Here is a 21,662-nt window from a genome sequence, read left to right on the forward strand (position 1 = left end):
GCTCTGAGCCCAACCAGGGGCTGCACCTAGGGATTGGGCCTGCCCTCTTCCACCCGGGAGCAGGTCTAAGCCAGTAGGTCGTTATCTCCCGAGGGGTCCCAGACTGCGAGAGGGCACAGGCCGGGCTGAGGGACACACCCTTCCCCCCGAGTGCACAAATTTTTGTGCACTGGGCCTCTAGTTAGTAATAAGGAAACATATGAAAGTATAAATCTCACCATTAAAAGTAAACATATAGCTAAGGTAGTGGATTAAGCACTTACAAAGATAGTATGAAGGTTAAAAGACAGAAGTAGTAAAAATAACTACAACTACAGTAATTAGTTAAGGAATAAACAAAATGAATAATGTAAGTTGTTACAAAAAATATAAAATGTGGGAAAGGGGAGTAAAAATGTAGAGTTTTAAAATTCATTCAAATTTAAGTTGATGTCGACTTAGACTGTTTTGTAAATCTATATACTGTTATTTGTGAGCCTCTTTATAATTACAAAGCAAAAACTGATGGTAGATAAGAAGAGAGGAACTACAAAACAACAAAATGGCAAAAAGTACGTACGTACCAATAACTACTTAAAATGTAAATGGACTAACATCTTCAACCAAAAGAGTGGCTCAGTGGATTGAAGACAAACAAATAAACAAAAACAAGACCCCTCTATATGTTGCCTACTAGAGACTTAATCAGATGTAAGAACACACACAGACTGAAAGTGAAGGAATGGAAAAAGATATTCCATGTAAATGGAAAACAAAAGAAAGCTGGAGTAGCTGTACCTATATAAGACAAAATAGACTTTAAAACAAAGATCGTAATAAAACACAGAAAAGATAATTACATAATGCTACATGAGCAAATTCAAAAGTAGGTAATATTTGCAAATATTTTTGAAGCAAACATAGAAGCACCTTAATATATAAAGCAAATATTAACAGACTTAAAGGGAGAAATTGATAGTATCTATAATAATAAAAGCATAATATGCTAATTAGACCAGACATCCTTTCGGTGACCTTCTGGAAGAAGCTGGGGCTTCGAGGGAAGCCTGGGTCCCGGGTGCCTGCCTGTGGCTGGAGGGAACCCCGGGTCCCAAGTGCCAGAGGGAAGCCGATGACAGCAGCTGGGGAAGGAAGGCCTACTCTTGCACGAATTTCATGCATCGGGCTCCTAGTACTATAATAATAGGAAACTAGAATACCCCACTTAGATCAATGATTTCCAGACAGAAAATCAATAAGAAACATGGGCTTTAAATAACACATTAAACCTGATAGATTTAATAAATATATATAGAACATTCCATCCAAGAACAGCAGAATACAGATTCTAGTGAAGTACAAATGGAACATTCTCCAGTGTAGATAGTTAAGCCACAAAGCAAGTCTTAATAAATTTAAGAAGATTGAAATTATACCTAACATCTTTTCTGACCACAATGGTATAAAACTAGAAATCAATTGTAAGAAGAAAACTAGAAAGATTACAAATATATGGAAATTAAACAACATGATACTTAACCAATGAGGTCAACAAAGAAATAAAAGGAATCATAAAAGATTACTATGAATAAAATTCATAATAAAATTCAAAATTGCAGTAATGTTGCAGGGTACAAAATCAAGAAATATATGCCAACAAGTTGGACAACTTGGAAGAAATGGATAAATTCCTGGAAACATACACTCATCTAAGATAGAACATGAAAAATAGTAAACCTGAATAGACTGAATTGGTAATTGAAAATCTCCCAAGAAACACAAGCCTAGAACCCAATGACTTAACTGGTGGATTCTACCAAACATTAAGATTTTTTTTTTAAATATATATTTTATTAATTTTTCACAGAGAGGAAGGGAGAGGGATAGAGAGTTAGAAACATTGATGAGAGAGAAACATTGACCAGCTGCCTCCTGCACACCTCCTACCGGGGATGTGCCTGCAACCAAGGTACATGCCCCTAGACGGAATCAAACCTGGGACCCTTCAGTCCGCAGGCCGACGCTCTATCCACTGAGCCAAACTGATTAGGGCCCAAACATTAAGATTTAATACCTATCCTTCTCAACTCCTTCAAAAAATTGAAAAGGAGGAAGGGCTGCCAAACTCGTGTTATGAGACCAGAAGTATCCTGATACCAAAAGCAGACAAGAACACCACAAAAAGCCCTGGCTGGGTTGGCTCAGTGGATACAGTGTTGGCCTGTGGACTGGGGGATCCCAGATTCGATTCCAGTCAAGGGCACATGTGGGCTCGATCCCCAGTGAGGGGGCGTGTGCAGGAGTTGGCCGATCAATGATTCTCTCTCATCATTGATGTTTGTCTCTCTCTTCCTCTCCTTTCCTCTCTGAAATCAATAAAAATATATATTTTTAAAATAGAACAAAAAAGAAAAAAGTACAGGCCAATATCCCTGAGGTACACAGAAATCCTCTGTAAATCCTTTGTAAAATATAGCAAACCAAGTTCAATTGTACATTAAAAGGATCACACATTCTGACCACATTGGATTTACTTCAGGGATGCAAGGATGGTTCAACATTCACAAATCAATCAACATGATACACCACACTAATAAAAGCAAATATAAAAATCATCATCACAATAGATGCAAAAAAACCCACAGCATTTGACCAAGTTTACCAAACATTTGTGACAAAAATGCTCAGCAAAATGGGAAGGAACATACCTCAACACCATAAAGGCCATGTACAACAAGCCTCAAACCCTTTCATCTATTATTAGGAACAATTCAAAAATGCCCACTTTCACCACTTTTATACCACATACTATTAAAGTCCTAGTCAGAACAATTAGGTACATAAAAGAAAAACAAAAGGCATTCAAATTGGACAGGTAGAAGAAGAACTGTCACAGTTTGCCCATTACATGATTTTATTTGTAGAAAACCCTAAAGACTTCACCAAAAAACCTGTTAGAACTAATAAAAAATTGCAGTAATGTTGCAGGGTACAAAATCAATATACAAAAATCTGTTGTGTTTCTATACCCTAACAAACTACTAGAAAGAGTAACTAAGAAAATAATCCTATTTACAACTGCACCAAAAAGAATCAAATACTTAGAAATAAATTAAAGAGGTGAAAGACCTATACACTGAAAACTTTAAGACATTAATAAAAAAATGAGGACAAAAATAAATGGAAAGGTTCTTCATGTTCATGAATTGAAAGAATTAATATTGTTAAAATGTTCATATTACTGAAAGCAATCTACAAATTATTGCAATCCCTATCAAAACTCCAGGGGCATTATTCACAGAATTAGAAAAAAATCCTAAAATTTGTATTGAACCACAACAGGCCCTGAATAGCCACAGCAATCTTAAGAAAAACAAAGCCAGAGACATCACACTCCCTGATTTCAAACTATATTACAAAGCTATACTAATCAAAACAGCATGATCGTGGCATAAAAATAGACATATAGATCATTGGAACAGAAGAGAGATCCCAGAAATAAATCTATACACACACACACACACACACACACACACACACAATTCATTTAAGAATATACAATGAGAAACAGTAATAAATGATGATGGGAAAACTGGACAGCTACATGCAAAAGAATGACACTAGACCACTACCTTATACCATACACAAAAATTATCTCAGAATATCTATCATAGAATTTTATAAACTCTTTAATGTAAAATGTTATTTGTATAATCATAATCATAAAAATATCTATCCTTTTGTTTTTAATATAGTAAAAAAATTCCAGAAATAGTAATGTTTGTATACAAAATTACACTATCTTACATTTAATGGGGCTCACTGAAAGCATATGTTCAACAATCCACTAAAACTTTCTCCTTGCAGAGTAACATTTTAGACATCTAAAGTAGAAAGAAGGAAGCACTTAGGCATAAAAAGAAATTAAGGAAGTGAGAATTTACAGTACTCCACGAATTTTTGATATCCATATAAATTTGACCAAATATTACCATATACCAATCATCAATGACTGTATCCAAGAAGACACAATTCTAGCTCTGAAAATAAATATCAAACACTTATTTGCTGAACTCCATGAATCACACACATTCTCTCAAACCTATTGATCATTTTATTTATTTATTTATTTTTATATTTCTTTATTGATTTCAGAGAGGAAGGAGAGGGAAAGATAGAAACATCAATGATGAGAGAGAATCATTGATCGGCTGCCTCCTACACGCCCCCTACTGGGGATCAAGTCCACAACCCAGGCATGTGCCCTTTGCAGGAATCGAACCTGGGACCCTCCAGTCCACAGGCCGATACTCTATCCACTGAGCCAAACTGGCTAGGGCCTATTTTGTTCACTTCTGCGTCCTCAGTTAATGACACAGTGCTTGACACAAATATTACTGAAAAACTGGATAAATGAATGACTATGAGAGCATATTAAAGAGTCTTCAAATCCAGTCTTTTAGATTTAGGAAAACCTTTGTGAAAGGAGAGGGAAAGATAGAAACATCAATGATGAGAGAGAATCATTGATCGGCTGCCTCCTACACGCCCCCTACTGGGGATCAAGTCCACAACCCAGGCATGTGCCCTTTGCAGGAATCGAACCTGGGACCCTCCAGTCCACAGGCCGATACTCTATCCACTGAGCCAAACTGGCTAGGGCCTATTCATCATTTTATGCCCAGTTTTAACAGACTTGGTAATCACTCAGGGCGAGATTGGAAAAAACAAATTTTAAGAGGGAGGGCTGGTAGAAACAAGTACTTCAGCAGCTGGGCTGATTTCTAGGCAATAGGGACAGTTATGATGGTACCACCTATTCCATTGTTGAAACTGTCCCATATCAGTTGATAAATAGCCAGTATTCTTGAGTCTGCTAGTTGCACCCTCACCACTGCTCAGGACTCAATCATGGGATCCCTCAGATCCTCCCACGATGCTACAGCTGAACAAGGAACTCCTGGTATAGCAGGGGCTTCCAGAACCCTGCGCCAGCTCTGCAGCCAGCCTCCACTGGGTTTTGTCAGAGTCTTTATTGTAACAGTGAAAGACCAAGGTCCAACGAATCTATGACACACATTTTCTCCACATTTTAACATTACCGAAATTAGAATCCTTTTTAGAATAGAAAAATGGTGGTTCACAATTTAACAGCATTTTATAGGGGCACAAAAAATGCCACTCATAATCAATGGTGCCTCCGAACCAATGGCATATAACAACAGTAAGAATCAATAGCTGACAACTAAGGAGAAGTCAGATGTGACTAAAAAAAGAAAAAAAGAGCATACATTCTGGCCCCATTTTCTATAGAAAGACAAACAACATAAAACTCCAATCATATTTTCTTCCATGTACCATTTTAAAAGTGGAAATCAAATACCAAATTGGATACTTTTACTTACCTTCAAAGCCATCATTATCGATGTCACCAAGATTAACTATAGATTCCCCAAATCTTGCAGCATATTTGTCACTTCCAACGAGCGCTGTTTCCATTTCATTCATTACTGCTCCCTAGATAGAAAGGGTAGAAAGGTGTCATTAGAACACTCCCTGACAACTTTACACATGATTTACTGTTGTAATTGGATATTGATTTTTTTCTAATGCTTCAAACAAGTTGGACAAACTACAGACTGAGCTGCAGTACACACATCTCAGTTCAATTCAATAAATATTTATCAAGCACATGTCAACACATAATAGTATGATTAGAGCTCAAAGGATATAAAAAATTGTCAAATTCATGATTCTTAGTTTTGAAAAATCCAATAAATCATTTTGATAATTCAATTTAGCAAATATTTATCAAGTTCCTACTGCAGGCACTGCACTCTACAGACTGAACAAGTAAAAGGGAATAGGCATGTATTTATATGTCACAGGCCCTTTCCTAAAGAAGCCCAGAGTTACAGGAAAGGCTACACACAAGCATGTAAATGACTTAGAAGTACAGACTGCTTGGTAATATCAAAGAGCAAGGAAAGTATATGTAATTGTGAGAGCCGGGAGAGATTTCATAAACAATATTCAAGGTAACTATTGAAGGATTGGCATAATTTTGGTACACAGAGGAAATTATCAGCAAAGCACAAATTCCAAAGACTTTGGCTATCATGAACAGTGTGTATAATGAGTGAGAATAAAATATTCAGATTGGATCCTTGTAGGGTGGGACTGTGAACACTGGGGGAAATTTACTCTCAATTTAGAGGACAATAGGAAGCTGCTGAAGGTTTCTGAGTTGAGGAGTGACGCGACCGAAGCTGGCCTTTGGAACCGTAATCCAGCAGCAATGAACGATCGTCAACCGCTATCTCTGAAGCGGGAAGATGAGTTACTACAATAAGACATTCCATTATGTTGCAATCATTGCTACCAGACTCTCTAAATGCCAATCATGTCACTCTCTTGTAGAAAAAATATCCACGCACTACTTACTCATTCCTCTGCTCAAATAGATCTATTCATCATTTCCTAAGTGGACGCATCTTCTTCCCCTTGGCTAGTGCCCTTTACCTTGTACTTTCCAACTAAAAAATTCCTGTACTTATTTTGCTCCCAGAGAATCACCTAATTTAAAGAGCAGAAGGCAGAAGAGACTCCAACAAGGATGAGAAGGTGCAGACCTAAGGAAATGCAAAGGCACTGAAGTTCCAGGGGAGAGTTTCAAAAAGGGGTAATCACTCTTCTGTGAGTATTCTCCAGTCACAGAGAACGGTGACCAAGGGTTCGCTGGGAACCCCCGAGAACTATTTTAGTAGAAGTAGGTGGAAGCCATATTCATTCAAGTACCATTATTCCTTGAGTTCATTAACAAATAATTACTGAGCACCTACTTGTCCAGGACTCTTTCAGGCCCGGAGGAAACAGCAGTAAACAAGACAGATGATCCCTTTCCACAGGGTGTCTACATTCCAGGAGAGGAACAGATATTAGCAAACCAACTAATAAGTATATAATATAATTCCTTTGTGGTAGTGGTTAGTGCGGGTTTAGAGAGGTATAAAACAAGAAGTTAGAAAGGAGCAAAGCAAGAATAGTCAAAGCCAGAGTAAGCTTTAAAAGCTGAAATCAATGACGATAGTGGTGGGTGAGGGCAGGAGTGAGGAAAGAACAAAAGGGTAGACTTGTGGGTACAGCTCCTCTTTTGCCCTTTAAGCAAAGGAGCTCCACTTTTATCTGGTTTTCATATTGGGATTGCTTAAGATTTCAATGAGAACAACAAGGTCCTATATTGCCTTATTTTAGGTATATATGTTACTGTTCAAACTATTCTCAAAAAGTTTAGTTATAAAGAGAAGGAAAGAGAAAAATGCAGAATGAGGATGTAGCTAGTCTAAGGAAGATCACTTATGAATAGGGAAATGTGAAATAGCTCTGCCAGAAAAAGTAATAATACATGACATCATATTAATGAGGTATGATCACTTTGCAGATAATAAGCTTTTACTATTAAATTTAGATTAAAACGTATAGAAAATTCCAACACATACATAACTTTCCTGCTCTACATCTGGAACTTTCAGAATCGCTCAGCTTTGTAAGACTACTAGGGGCCCGGTGCACAATATTTGTGCACAGGGGCTGTGTCCCTCAGCCCGACCTGCACCCTCTCCAAACTGGGAGCCCTCAGGGGAACCCTCTCCAATCCAGGAGTTTCTGTCTTTGCAATTATATGAGCAAGTTGTCTGAGACCCCAACCCAGTTTGGTTTGGTGCTCACAGAATAATAGAGGTCTCTTTTTTCTTTGTTTCATTGGTGGAGATTTCCTGGAAGTTTTAGGATATCTTCCCTTTAATTTTTCCTAGACACTCTTATTTTACCTATGTCTCTCACCTTTGCTTTCCCTCCATCCCCTACCCAATCTGCCAACAGAACTATGATTCCCAGCATTCCTGGTGCTCCCCGTGCTCTAGGCTTCCGCTTCTGGTCCAGGGGCTGCCACCAGAACTACAATTCCCAGAATTCCTGGTGCACCCTGTGCTCTTGGTTTCTGCTTCCAGTCCAGGGGCTGCAGAAACCAAAATGACTGGGAACTCCAGATGCCTCCAGGCTGGGTTGACAGGACTGGACACTCCAGTGGCATCCCTGGGACTCCAGCTGCTCAGAGCTGGCGTGTACGTGCACTGGCCACAGGCCCACCATCTTTGTCAGGTTAATTTGCATACTCACTCCTGATTGGCTGTGGGCATCATGGAGGGATGGTTAACTTACATTATTTGTCTATTATTAGTATAGATTTCTGCTTAAATTTTAAAAAGTTTAGTCTCATGTTTAATATAGAAATTTATTAAATGGTGTGGAACCACTAATTAAATAAGATTACAAATACCTTCTTGAAACAGATTTTACTTTGTTAAATCCTACCTATGCCTTAAGAAATGAACTAATGTTCTCACAAACCCACTCATGTTCTTAAACCAAAGGCAGGCCCAAAGGACCCCATGAAGACCCTATCAATTCTCTGCTTTGATTTAAGGTCAAGAAGATAGGCTGGCAAGACAAGGCTAGCAGAACTCTTTTAATTGACCTGTCCATAATTTAAAACTCAACAATAAGCAATAATTACATATTTCTACAAATCCTATATCCACTGTGGAAGAAACTATGTCAATTTTATATTCTTATCAATCTATATTAGTTGTGCAAATTAACATTTTATCAAAACATGTCTTGATGGTCAATGGTCAAATCAAGAAATTGAAAATATGAAATTTTTTCTCTTCTACTTCAAGTAATATTTTATAATTATTAAATCATATAAGGACAATCACTAAATAAGAAATCCACATTTTGAAGGATGCAAACATCATGCTTTCAAGTTAGATTTGTGCCACAATGAAAACTGAAAGAAACGTCATATATTGCAGTGAACACCTCCCAGCTGTGAACAGAGAAGCTCTGCAATGACTCACCACCTCCTTCTGGAATGGCAAAATGGGTCAGTGGCCCATTTACCATCATATTCTATTTCATTTTGGGAGCGTCAGTACCATACCAGAATTTTCACTTTCAGCAGTAAAATAAGCCTAAGGATCTGTAGTCTCAGAGCTCCAGAATAAGATCCCAACACAATCCCCTGAGGGGCTCCTAGTTTGGGGATCCTTGGACTTACTGAGCCGGAGTTGATGTACACGAACACTCTGCCTTCCTCCCTGATGCTGCTCTGCATGGGAGCTCCTACCAGCACGTCCGAGAAGCCGTCTGCATTGAGGTCCACGGCACAGATAGAAGCTCCAAAATAAGAGCCAAGCTGCTCCAAAAACAAACCAGACCCAGTCACTGAGAAAAAAGCAGGGTTAGTCACCCAAGCCCCCAGGGAGACCAAAGGTAGAGACACATTACCTTTTTACCTTTCATTTCATGTAAGATCGTTAGTTCTCTTTCATCAATTCTGAATATGTATGCCTGCAATTGTGAAAAGAATTAGAAAAGGTTAGACTATGACATTTAAATTTTTTTTTCATTTGATCAAAACATCATTTTTCATAACTTGTAATTGCTCAAATACAGTTTTAAAAATCCCTTTCAGAATGATCCCAAAGGTTTAGGAAACCACGTTCAGGCTAATGTGCCTTCCTTGCAAAACTAGCTTCTCGGGAGCTACCTCCTGGCCCTTGAGAGAGAGCACGGAAAGAAAGCGTTTTTGCCTCACTTTTCAAAGTAAGGCTGAGAAAAATTTAGTAACCTTTACACAGCAAGTGTAATGAAAACTAAAGCCAAAAATCACATCTTATTCTTTGTAGTCTTACCATAAAACCTGTTGCTGCCTCAATTTCCCTTTAGTTGTAAACTTGTTCACCAATAAATATAATCCTCGGGCACCTTGAGACAGTTCTCTTAAAAACAGTTTACTCATAAGAAAAAAAAAAGCTTCATTTGACATAGAATTTTCCTTCAAGCTTTTCTGCCCATTTTTTTCTAAAAGCCATACAACATTCACCAATTCCACTAAATGCAGCCCGTGGCTCATCATTTCTAGCTTTCATTCCTTAGCAAGTGTGCACTTGCTCCTTTAGCCTCTCCTCTCATGCAATCTATGTGGACGCTTGTAAAGAAATAAATATAAAAATGTAGTTCTTACTTTACCAATCTGTTCATGCTGAGGGGCTCCTCCAATGACTTCGGTGGTATCCCGACTCCAAAAGTGACCAGCTCCAACTGAGTACCCTTCAAGAAAACGGACACACTGTGAGACTTGTCATCTGCCATGGGTGGAATATATTATCACATATCCACTCAGAATTCAGTGAGACTGAATACAAAGTGACTACACGGGACAGAATTTTAATAACATTTAGCAAAGCAATACTCGTACACACAATTGGTCATTCATTTTATGCTTTAATTATTAACATGTGTGTTATGAAACAAATTGAAGATAGCACCTTTACATTTGGTTTGTTAGTCTCTGTGTAGTACCAGGACATGCAAGCTTCCTGCATGTCCTTTTACTACAGAAATATTTTAGAGTATATAAAATATGACATTTAAACTTTAAGTATAAATTTTTTAAGTTGCAATTTTTTTGCCATGAAATCTTTACTATGATAGAATTTTATGATGATAGAAATGCGGGAATATTTTGGTTTTATTATGTAATAAAAAGGGTAATGCCAAGTTATATTTTATAATACTCGAAGATAATCTTCAACTATAAACAAGTAAATGTTGAATTGTAAATGAATTCCCTCTGTTTGAAAATGAATTCCTTCTGTTCAAATGGGAAAAATAGTACTGCTTTTCTTATCATTATTTCTGAGGATAAACTGCTCACATTTGAAACACACATGGTTTAAGCAAATCTGTACTTTCTAAGAAACTATAGGAAAAGCATTCCTTTTACTATAATGGAAATTAATGCCAGAAAAATCTTGTGTTTCTATTGAAACAAACTACAAATAATCCCACCCCTGATTCATTAAATAAGAATAAGAAGATAAATAAGGATAAGAAGATAAAAATAGCTAAGCTATAAGAAATATTATAAGAACTTCTGAGGCAAAGGTCAATGAGCTGTTTTTCAGACCCACATGCTTCATAATGTTACCCACTGTCTAGAATGCAGTCGACAGCCTGACTGATTTTCAGCTGGTCCTTTAAGAAACTATACTCACTTACTCTTATATAATTAAATGAGTTAATTAATGTAGAGTGCTTACAAAAGTTCCTCAGATATGGTTAGCAATCAATACCACCTTTATAATAATAAAGATACAAGCCCTCAAGTGTTTTACTCCACAGAATAAACACTTTGCAGTCAACCAGGAATTCCAGTCTAAGAATTATATGTCGATGACTGTAGTTACATATGTTCAATGTAAGTTAAAATTTCATAGATTGTATTCTTAAACAAACTCTCTTTTTAATAACCACTGGCCACTTTGATCTTTTTTTTTTTTTTAATCCTCACCTAAGGTATTTTTCCACTGATTTTTAGGGAGAGAGGAAGAGAGAGGAAAAGACAGAAATACGGTATTGACAAGTGAGAGAAACACATGGATTGGTTGCCTCCTGCACATGCTGGGGAGGAACCTGCAACCAAGGTACAGGCCCTTGACCAGAATCGAAGCCAGGACCCTTTAGTCCACAGGCCGATGCTCTATTCTCTGAGCCAAACTGGCGAGGGCCATTTTGATCTTTTGAAAATATAATTTCCCTTATTTATAATCACTAGTATCTGTAAGAAAGATTATAATTTCAGTTTGTCAATTTTTACAGTACCTAAGTAACTTCCAAATTTTACTTGATTGTCACTGTCTGAAAAAGCCACAAATTTATTTGAAGTTATACTGTAGACAAAAATAGAGCCAGTCCAAAAAAATGATCCTGGAGCTCCCATCACAATTAAATCCTGTAAGAAATAAACAATTTAGCATCATTTAGAAGTTTAACCTCACCACCCCAAACCTCTACCAGATATACATTTTAAGTAAATAGTAACAAGAATAGATTTTTTATGATAAATTTCTAAAGCCTGAGCATTTTATGAATTTAAAAACACACCAGGAAAAAAAAAAAAGCCAGAGAAGCTAGCTAATGGATTTTCACTAAAAGTAGAGTTTTAGAAAAGAAACTTTCACTTCACACTTATCAGTGGACTTAGAAATCAAAGGTAGAATCATTGAACACTAGAGTAAGTTTTCAGGAGAAAGGCAATGTGGTTTCTATTAAAGTCAATCATATCTGGGGAATTCATTAGTGCTCATTACAGAGATAATCATGTGTTGTCAAAGAGTGAAAAAGTAGACAATTTATTTCAATTTGCAAAAAGCCATTAACTAGTTTCCTTAACAATGTTAGATTAGAAAAAAAGAGAAAGCCAATAAAACAGTGGTTCTCAACCTTCTGGCCCTTTAAATACAGTTCCTCATGTTGTGACCAAACCATAAAATTATTTTGATTGCTAATTCATAACTGTAATGTTGCTACTGTTATGAATCGTAATGTAAATATCTGATATGCAGGATGGTCTTAGGCGACCCCTGTGAAAGGGTCGTTCGACCACCAAAGGGGTTGCGACCCACAGGTTGAGAATCGCTGTAATAAAATCTTGGGCATGCGGTTAATGATTCTCTCTTATCATTGATGTTTCTATCTCTCTCCTCATTCCTCTTTGAAATCAATAAAAAAATATTTTTTAAAAATCTGGGGACATATTTGATGATTAATATGGATTTAGAAAAAGCAAACAGAGGGAAGGTCGAATAAGCAGATAGTTGTCTAATAAAATATGAAAACTTTCAGCAACCAAACCTACTTAACATATTTCTAAATTTCCTAAACAATTCTGAATTTCACAAAAGACCAATTTAAATATACATTAAAGAAATCATTGCTTTTTTTACATAGTAGGTAATATTTATGGAAATTGTAAACCTAAGACCTTCTACATAGATTTAGAAAACATTCATGAATTCATAACTGGTTTTTAAGGGAAACTGGGAACTTTGGAGGTTGAGTACAACTGTGATCATTCACTGGAACTCACAGAATGACTAGAGTATAGAAAAAGAATAATCGAGTTTGAGAATATATCTAATCTAAGAGGTTATTAAGTTCTTCAATCTCCCAATTCTCATAATTTTAATTGAAAGTGTGAATTCATATGTTTGCTCCTCTCCTCAACAAGTAAAAATAACATAGGCATTTTCAGTGTCTAAGTTAACAAAACAAATAACTATAGCTACTTTTAATTTCTATTAAATTCTTAATGAAAGTAATATTCTTTAGTATAGACTTTTAATTGCTCTTATGTGGCATAGCTATCTAATATTAGGTATTTTCTCACAATATACGTCAAATATTCAGTGATAAAAATTAAGCTATAGTACTGTACTTTCAAATATTAATCAGATATTATACAATTTTTACTGTAAAGCATAATATCAGTCTTCTAAGTCTTCAGAAACATTAAAATTCTATATGTAAACATTCATAGCAGCTATTTTTTGGACTATTACCTTCGTGTGAAAACTAGATATTCCAACTTGACATGATGCAAAATGCTCTCCAAAAGTTTTCACATAATCTAAAATAAAGTAGAAAGAAACAATTCAGGATTTCACATAAAGACAAAATCTGTATAATTTTATTTTACGGAGGATAGGTGACTAGGCCAGGACACAGATTAAAAAATACTTGAATGGAGGCTCCTAGCTCTACCATCAGCCAGTTTTTGACCAAAGGCAGAAAAGGGGGAGAAAAGCTTTCACAAACAATGACTATTGTCCTCATTTCATAAGCCCCCCCTCCCTCCTCCACATTCATTTGCAAATATGGATAGACATTTGGGATAAAAAATAGCATAACAATGGGAGGTGGGGGCCCCTTCTGCTACCAGAGGGCTGGTAAAATTAGATGATATCCCTTCGTCACAGTTTTCTCCTCTATGAAATGAAGGCATTTGACTCAAAAAATTACCAGAATTTCTCCCACATCTAATATTCTAAAGTCTACTGCCTAATTTCATATATGTGATTACCAACCAGAAATTACACGTATTTCATTCCCAAATTTTTTTTAGTTATAGTTCCTCCATTAGAAAAAACTAACAGGGGAAGAAAAAACAAAACCCACATACAGGCTTCCTAGATTTTGCCCAGTAGAGAGTCTCTTATTATGAAGCCGCCATGAATGGATGTTTTTGGAACTTACTACGAACACAAAGCTTTGCTTCTGAAACACTGACATCAGTAAATGTCTATGAAAATAAGAATCAGGACCACATCTTTGCTTTGGTTTTACTAACTAGAAAATGTAAAAGAATTGCTGTCATTTATAATTACTATACTCTGTCATGATTTTCACTTTTTTTTAATATCTTCTCCAAGTCTATTTTTTCTATTTTTATAAATTTTCCCATAATTTTAGTTATCTTATACTTATGTCATCTTGATTTTTTTTTTTTTTTTTGGTAGAATGTGACTAGCAAAACTAAAAACAATTATGAAAATGTTTCAAAGTATAAATCATAAACCATTAGGAAGAAGAGGATAATAAACATGGAGAAAAGTAGACTGAGTTTTACTGCATTAAGAATTCAAAATTCACCTTTTATCTTCTTGCCATCCAAAGGCCAATCAGGAATATATATAAGCTTCTCCATGACATCAAATGCAATAATAGAGTCAGTACCTGAATTTGCTTATTTGTTCAAAATTTTGTTAGGTGATAGATATTTTCTTGGAGACTGGAATAATCATTTTGGTTAGAAAAGTTGGAATGTATATTTATTTAATGCTGAGTTTTCCAGATTTTTAGAACTTGTTCTGTTGCAGATATATTTTTTTAATGCTCTATTGACATTCACCATGAACTTTTTTCTCTTCAGTTGTTTATTTATGTCCTAGCTCTGTGTGCAGTAATGCTACCTATGGTCTAGAATTTTTATGGGAAAACCTTTCAAATTTAAGATACCAATCCCTTGCTAGTTCAAGAAAAACAAGTGAATTTGAAAAAAAAAAGTGAAAAATACTTGCTCCCATTATACTTGAATCTTTCTGAATATTCTTTGCAGCTAAAGATAAAGCAAGTAACCTAGTTTTTTTTTCTCACTGATCATACATTTCAATGTAATTTCATGATTTTAAGTGTCCTGTAGTTGCTGAGTATTAGACTCACGTACACTGAATTGAAAATGTACTTAATGCAAAAATGGGTAATTATCAACTAGAATCTAGAATTATTCAAATTAAACTGTGGAATTTCCTAAAAACACAAAGTGCATTTATGAAAACTAATACTTTAACTGAGTAAAAAAACAAAAGGGTACTTTGAGTATTTATAAAGAACACAACTATTTCAAAAATCCCCTCCCCACACATCTAAAATTGAAAATAATTAAAAAAAATTAAAAGTCATTCACTTGTTTCTTTTGATCCAGTTAATATTAAAATCTTCTCTTACCTTGATAACATGGAGCTATTCTTGTACTCATTGCTGTTCGGAAATCAGGGGGCATTTTATAGCAAACACCTGTGGGAAGCTTATTTTCAGTCTTCATGTAAAATATATTTTTCCATCTATGCCCACAAGTCTGAATAAAACATAAAAGTAGACTAAATTATGTGAAAGTCACACCCAGAATATCTGATTTCATGATGTAATCAGTGGACCAATTCCAATAACCTACCACGATGGATCCATTTTCTCCTGGCTGTCTGGAAAGTGTGACCCCCAACCATTGATTATCTCTTTCTTCCAAACAAGTCTTTCCACAACGGTCTCCACCAGGGCTACCTACCGCATTTGAAAACAACGTTATCATCAGTGACCTTGAAAACCATGATATTCTAGGAGAGCAGAGAAAATTAACACATCATGCTTATCCCCAATGTTTTTTTTTCTTCAACCACGTTGAAGTGCCCAAATTTCTGCTTCTGTCATCTTACATTCATTGCACAATGGAGGGGGGAGGAATAACTGTGAGTTATGTAACTGTGAGTTACTTGGTACAAATACGTTTTCTTGAAAGGTGATTTTTATTTGTAGAAATGACTGGAAGGGGAGATGACCAGTTTACACCAACATAGGCTGTGCAAAATCAATGGCAATGTATAATGCTTGGTGAAGAATTCCCACCTTTGCTTGGACCATTTATTTATCTAGCATTATTGACAACATTATCAGAGCACTTTGTAAGACATACCTTGAATTGAGGCATGAACAATAAAAGACAGTATGGTCTTCAGCACTGAAGTCAGCTTCTGGAAGCTGCAAGGGGATGACTGAGCATGTGGAAATGGGCAGTGTATAATGGGCATGGTAACAGGGAATAGCACTGAAAGCAAACTACCCTGTGGTTTATATTAAGTTGATCGTGATTGCTCTCAACAAGGGAAAAAAGACGTTGAAAACCAGATTATCTCAGTAGTAAATAAAAAATACCCCTTGTAGCACTTGGGCAAATACATGAATAGAAAGAAAAGTAAACATAAATATGACTCATGGGCAATACAGTACTCCTAAATTGTACAAAAGAAAGTCACCTACGCAGTGATAATGTTTCCCTTTGTTAGAGTGACTTCTTTGCTTTATAGCTAGGATCCTGCATTCAAGTGATTTTAATTAAGTGATTTTAGGGAAGAATAAGATGCAGTACCTTAAGATTCCTTTTGCTGTCTGTATTTTCACCCTCCTCAATTGCCATGTGATAGCCTATTCCACCCAGGCTTCCTCCCAAAGGCAGGTCTATGTATTTGCATTAATGTGATTGGAAGAATGTGGAACTTGGGTTTGTTTACTTCATTTTGAACACTGGTCACTGTGTTCAGACATTTATAGGAACCATTTTCTAAATTAGGCACTGCCTTCTTCTATAACCTTAAACCCTAAAGTTTCCTGGGCAAACTCAGAATACCTATGTCAATAAGGCTAATATGAAAGTGAAATTATTTGCAGAAGATCTCCTGGGTAGGAGAGATTTTGTTATAAGGAGTATAGGAAGATGATTGTGTATACTCTTGTTTGTTCTTCAAGATGTTGATCAGGAAAAACAGCAAAACCCTTAACACAGCGGAACTGAAGAAAACTTCTAGCCCCTGGAATATTCTACTTTAGTAGGTTCAGGTGAGGCCCTGACTACCCCAGATGGTTCCCATGATCTGGAAATTGCTATGAAAGAATTAGCAATTCTTAGGGTTATGTTGTTCTGGCCAGGTTTCCTGTAGAACAGTGACTGGCAAGTCCCACCTATTGGCAGTGGCTGCTTGGAGCGCTACAGTGAAAGGAAGACACCTACGTATGGGTCTGGAAGAAGAATGCTGGGGTTGATTAGCAATGCCTATTTGGAATAGAAAGAATCTTGCTGCAGCCCAAACCTTGGCGAAAGAGAATCCCAGTGGAAATGTAAGGTCTCTATGTTAAGACTAATAAAAAGGAAAAGGAAGGGGAGAAGGGAGAGAGAAAGAACTGTATTGCGTGCATTGGTAGGTAAGGTCTCATACAGAGTTTGATTGTGGCTACATGATGTCAACATAATGGAAGGAAAGTGAAAGAGAATGACATGAAATTTTAATTTTCACTGTGATGCAATTTTCAGTTTGACTTTTCACTAAAATTGCCAGTTCTTTTTTTTTTACTAATGTCAAAAATAGACGATAAATGATAGATCCTGTTTAACTGAAGTTGAAGTTCTATTATTTACAATAGATATTTCAATGAAATATCTTCTAAGAAAATACCAAAGTCTTCTAAATTTACAGTCACTAAGGCAACCAAGTAGGAGAAAAACTAAGGACGGGAGAGGAAGGAGGTCACAAGTAACACATATCTCTATTAAAATGTGGTGTGATATAATGGACACTTTCTTTCATCAAAATTATACTCAATATATAGAAACAAATTTACTGTTCTAGAGATGCACCCCAAAAGTTTTAAAAATGTAAACAAACCATAGTTTAGAAGCACACAATGCCATGTAAGTTGCTTGAGAAAAATGGCCAAAATGTTTTTATCTGCAAAAATAGTGAATTGTTATTGTCTGTTTCTTGGCCGAGTCTTTAAATTTAGAAATGAAGACTAGAGAAACCCCTGTGTGATTAAACTGTTTTCTGGAGCCATCAATGATTCCACCTTGTATCATCCTCTGTTTTCGTTTTAGCTCCACCAGGATGTCACCACTGCTCAGACTCTCACACTTCAGGCTCACACACGACGTAACCAAACTACTAACTTTCCCACTTTTTTGGTGTCACTTTCCTCAAACATCCTTCTCTCCATGTCTGAGTACTTCCCAGGTCTCTGGGACTTATACCAATACACCATGCCCCACCCCCCACTTTTCAAGCCTTGGGCCTCAATTACACACCAGCTTTCCTGCCTCTGCAGCTTGCAGATGGCAGGTCATAGGACTTTCTCAGCCTCCATAACTGAGGGAGCCAATTGTGAATCTCCTTGTAGATAGATTGAAAGGTAGACAGATGGGTAAATCTATCTAGCTACCCTGTTGGTTCCGTTCCTCTGGTGAAGCCTGACTAAATCAAGTACATTATTCATTCACAACTATTCTGTCCACTTCCCAGGCCTCGTAAATAATGACCTACTTCATCTCGACCAGTACTAAGTCTTGTTCATTACTAGCCCACCCCCAGCACAGAGCCTGGAAACGTGTGCTGAAAATGGAAGTTCAATAAATGAAAAGCAATTCAAAGCTTTGACTGGTTTGTTTTGACCGAGTATCTTATCTTCTATTTGTGTTTTGTATCTTAATGTGAAATGTGAGTACAAAAGGATCAATGCCCCGGCAGAAAGGAAATTCACACACCAACACAGTCATGAAACAATTCCCCTTCCACACAAGAAATAAGAACTAATTCTAATCAGTGAACAAACACACAGACTCACACTTATAGAGGGTTCTCCTTTTCTTCCTAACGCACCTCTGCCGGCCACGGTCATACTTCCAGCACCGGTTATAAGACAGGAGCAGTTCAAGAATGTCTGTAAGTCCCCACGACCACTCTAGGTCTTTTCTTAATTTCCCGGGACTTTTGTTTATGGTTTTTTTCTTTAATGCCTACAGAATCTTGGCAGAGAAATAAAACCTTCTCATCACCAGCTTACAGTCGGGGCCTTCTCCGGAGCGTTTTCTTAACCAGCTTGCTCCTAAGGCCACTCCTTTATCACGTGGTTCTCGGCCTGGACTGGACATTAGGATCAGCTGGGGAGAGTTCTGAACAAATCCTGACACCTGGGTCCTTCTCCCAGAGGCTCCGACGTGACTTGTCTGGATTGAGGCCCAGACGCCAGAGTTATCTGAAAAGCTCCCTGGGCACTTGTAGTGTGCATGGGGGCTTGTGAGCAACTGCTCTGCAATGTAAATGCTGTGCCTTTCCTGCATATGTCATATCTGAAAAGAAACCTTCCTTTTAAAAAATGCTACTAGAGGGCGGGGGCGGGCTATATGAAGTCAATGGCGTGGTTGGAGGTGGGGGGGGAGAGGAGATATGCGATACTTTCAACAACAAATCTCTCTATAATAATAACCGTTTTTCCTCCTTGGTTTTAGCTAGATATTGAATAGGATATCAAATGTCAAGTAAATTTTTTGTGTGTGGAAATTCAGTATTTCTAATGTGGCCAGAAATGATGATGAGTAAAACTGGCATGGGAAAGCTAATGTCAGGAAACTGAACATCATAAACAAACCCAGATTATCTTTATTTTTGACTCAAATGTCAGGCTGAAATTATTTATAATCTGGTTTTCAACTCAGCTCATTTATTACTAATGTAAACTCAGCCAATTAAATCAGCTTCATAATTAAAAAAGTACTTTACATGGTTTAACATGAAAGAGGTCAGCAGAAATTAACATTTGATAATTTTCCATGCTTTTATACAACTAGAATGACTAATTCTTAGCACACTTGAATGCATTTTCCCAATAGACATTAAAAATACAAAGCTATATAAAAACCATACCCCTTATTCTAAAAACTGAAACCCATTTTTCTCTTTTTTATTTTTCATTTGGGAAAGGAAATATACAGATGGATGCTTACTACTTCATTTTTTTTTAATTTCCATCTACTGATTTTTGTATCAGTATACATACATGTATATAAATATGAATAACAGTAACTTCGATAGATGAATATAAAGGATGTTAGTACAAAGCCAATTAAGTACACCTTTTTACCACCCCTTTTGTTGGTATAATTACTGTCATTGTTGCAAGTCCCCAAATATGAAAGAGACTATGGATGGAAGGGTAGATATTCAATCTTGAATGTCTCCTCCATGAAGGCAGGTACCGTATTATGTTGACCGTGGCACTCTCACAGCCCAGAACAGGGCCTTCCCTGCAGAAGGCCAGAATGAAATGCGTATTTGCTGAGGGAGGGAATTCTGAAATACATTATACCACCGCAAATCCTTTACTCGATTTACTAATCCTTCACTGCAGCGATTTCCAACCTTTTTCATCTCCTGGCACACATAAACTAATTACTAGTATTCTGCAGCACACCAAAAAATATATAATTTTTCCTGATCTGATAAAAAATAGAATAGGTATAATTTTGACTCATTCACACCTCTTGTGGCACACCGGTTGAAAATTGCTGCTTTACTGCAATAATTCCACCAAACTCTCGAGGATCTAAGCTTTGGAGAGATCTTCCTTCACTACTATTCTCCTTACTTTTCTAAAATATTGCCTTGAGTTTTAAGATGGTAACAGATGTTCTGAAGGGAAACCGTGTTTGGAGGTTTGAAGATCTTTACAAAGTGGGGTATGTGAGCAGGACTATTTAAAACGGAGTCAGCTGGGCCCACAGGAGGTGCCTGTCTCACAGCTGTGCACAAGGATTATGGGGAGTAAGTGAGATACGTGTGAAGTGCTTGGGCCAGAGTTTAGCAGAGAAAGCAAACAAATGTTAGCTGAAGTTAACATTGCTGTTATTTTAAAGATTAATCTAAACATGTGATTAAGCTGTACATATGTCATGGAATATATCCTCCATAAAATATTTGTGGCACATTGTTGTTGTCACTTAATCCTTATCATACACATTAGCTCATTTAATTCTCACAGTAGCAGCAGAAGACTAGTTTATCATTCCCATTTTACAGATGAGAAAATTGAGTCTTATAGAAAAAAATAACTTCCCCCACCCCATGGGGCTGGTAAATGGAAATTATTAGAATAAAAAACTTGTCAGAAATAGGCCTGTTACTTTCACTACCCTATAGCATATAAAATAGAAGTCTACTTTCAGATGTATGAATTAACTGAAGTCATGTCACTAAGTTTTTTTTCATCAGAAAATGTATAAAATATCACAAATCTGACCCCAGACTATAGTCAACTCTCTAGTGTTCACGAAAAATGTCATTTACTTGGTCTCTATCCTGTCCTGTGATTTTCCTCAGTTTAGATCAGTTCTCAGTGTCTTGGCATTTCCATCAAGGAAAGACCAAGAGGAAAAAACACTCGCAGTTCTTCTTTCCGTCACTTGCTGGCAGCTTGAGTGAAACGCTCTGTGGGCAGGGGTGCCTGGGACTTTTGGTTCTAATGACATGTTGGCTTTATCTGCCTGTGTACAGTGCTGTGACTTCCCCATCACTTCAGACATTTGATCGGGCACTCCGTCTGGCTTTCTAGCTCCGAAGAGATGTGTGTGTGTGTATGTGTGTGTGTGTGTGTGTGTGTGTGTATATCTGATCTTTCAA

The 21,662-nt window shown here is 36.8% G+C and overlaps 1 protein-coding gene across 1 annotated transcript in view; it reads right to left on the reverse strand.

The window, feature by feature from the left end:
• ITGA4 (integrin subunit alpha 4) overlaps nucleotides 1-21,662 on the reverse strand; it is a 76,030-nt gene that overhangs the window by 43,362 nt on the left and 11,006 nt on the right. Inside the window, exons 3-10 of the mRNA XM_006760690.2 lie at nucleotides 15,620-15,726; nucleotides 15,394-15,523; nucleotides 13,449-13,516; nucleotides 11,710-11,839; nucleotides 10,070-10,155; nucleotides 9,331-9,393; nucleotides 9,101-9,238; nucleotides 5,385-5,496 (exon numbers count right to left, since the gene is read on the reverse strand). Of these exons, the coding sequence (XP_006760753.1) occupies nucleotides 5,385-5,496; nucleotides 9,101-9,238; nucleotides 9,331-9,393; nucleotides 10,070-10,155; nucleotides 11,710-11,839; nucleotides 13,449-13,516; nucleotides 15,394-15,523; nucleotides 15,620-15,726 (834 nt within the window). The remainder of the gene's footprint in view (nucleotides 1-5,384; nucleotides 5,497-9,100; nucleotides 9,239-9,330; nucleotides 9,394-10,069; nucleotides 10,156-11,709; nucleotides 11,840-13,448; nucleotides 13,517-15,393; nucleotides 15,524-15,619; nucleotides 15,727-21,662) is intronic.

Source organism: Myotis davidii, unplaced genomic scaffold (assembly GCF_000327345.1).
Source record: "Myotis davidii unplaced genomic scaffold, ASM32734v1 scaffold370, whole genome shotgun sequence".
Classification (NCBI taxonomy): domain Eukaryota; kingdom Metazoa; phylum Chordata; class Mammalia; order Chiroptera; family Vespertilionidae; genus Myotis; species Myotis davidii.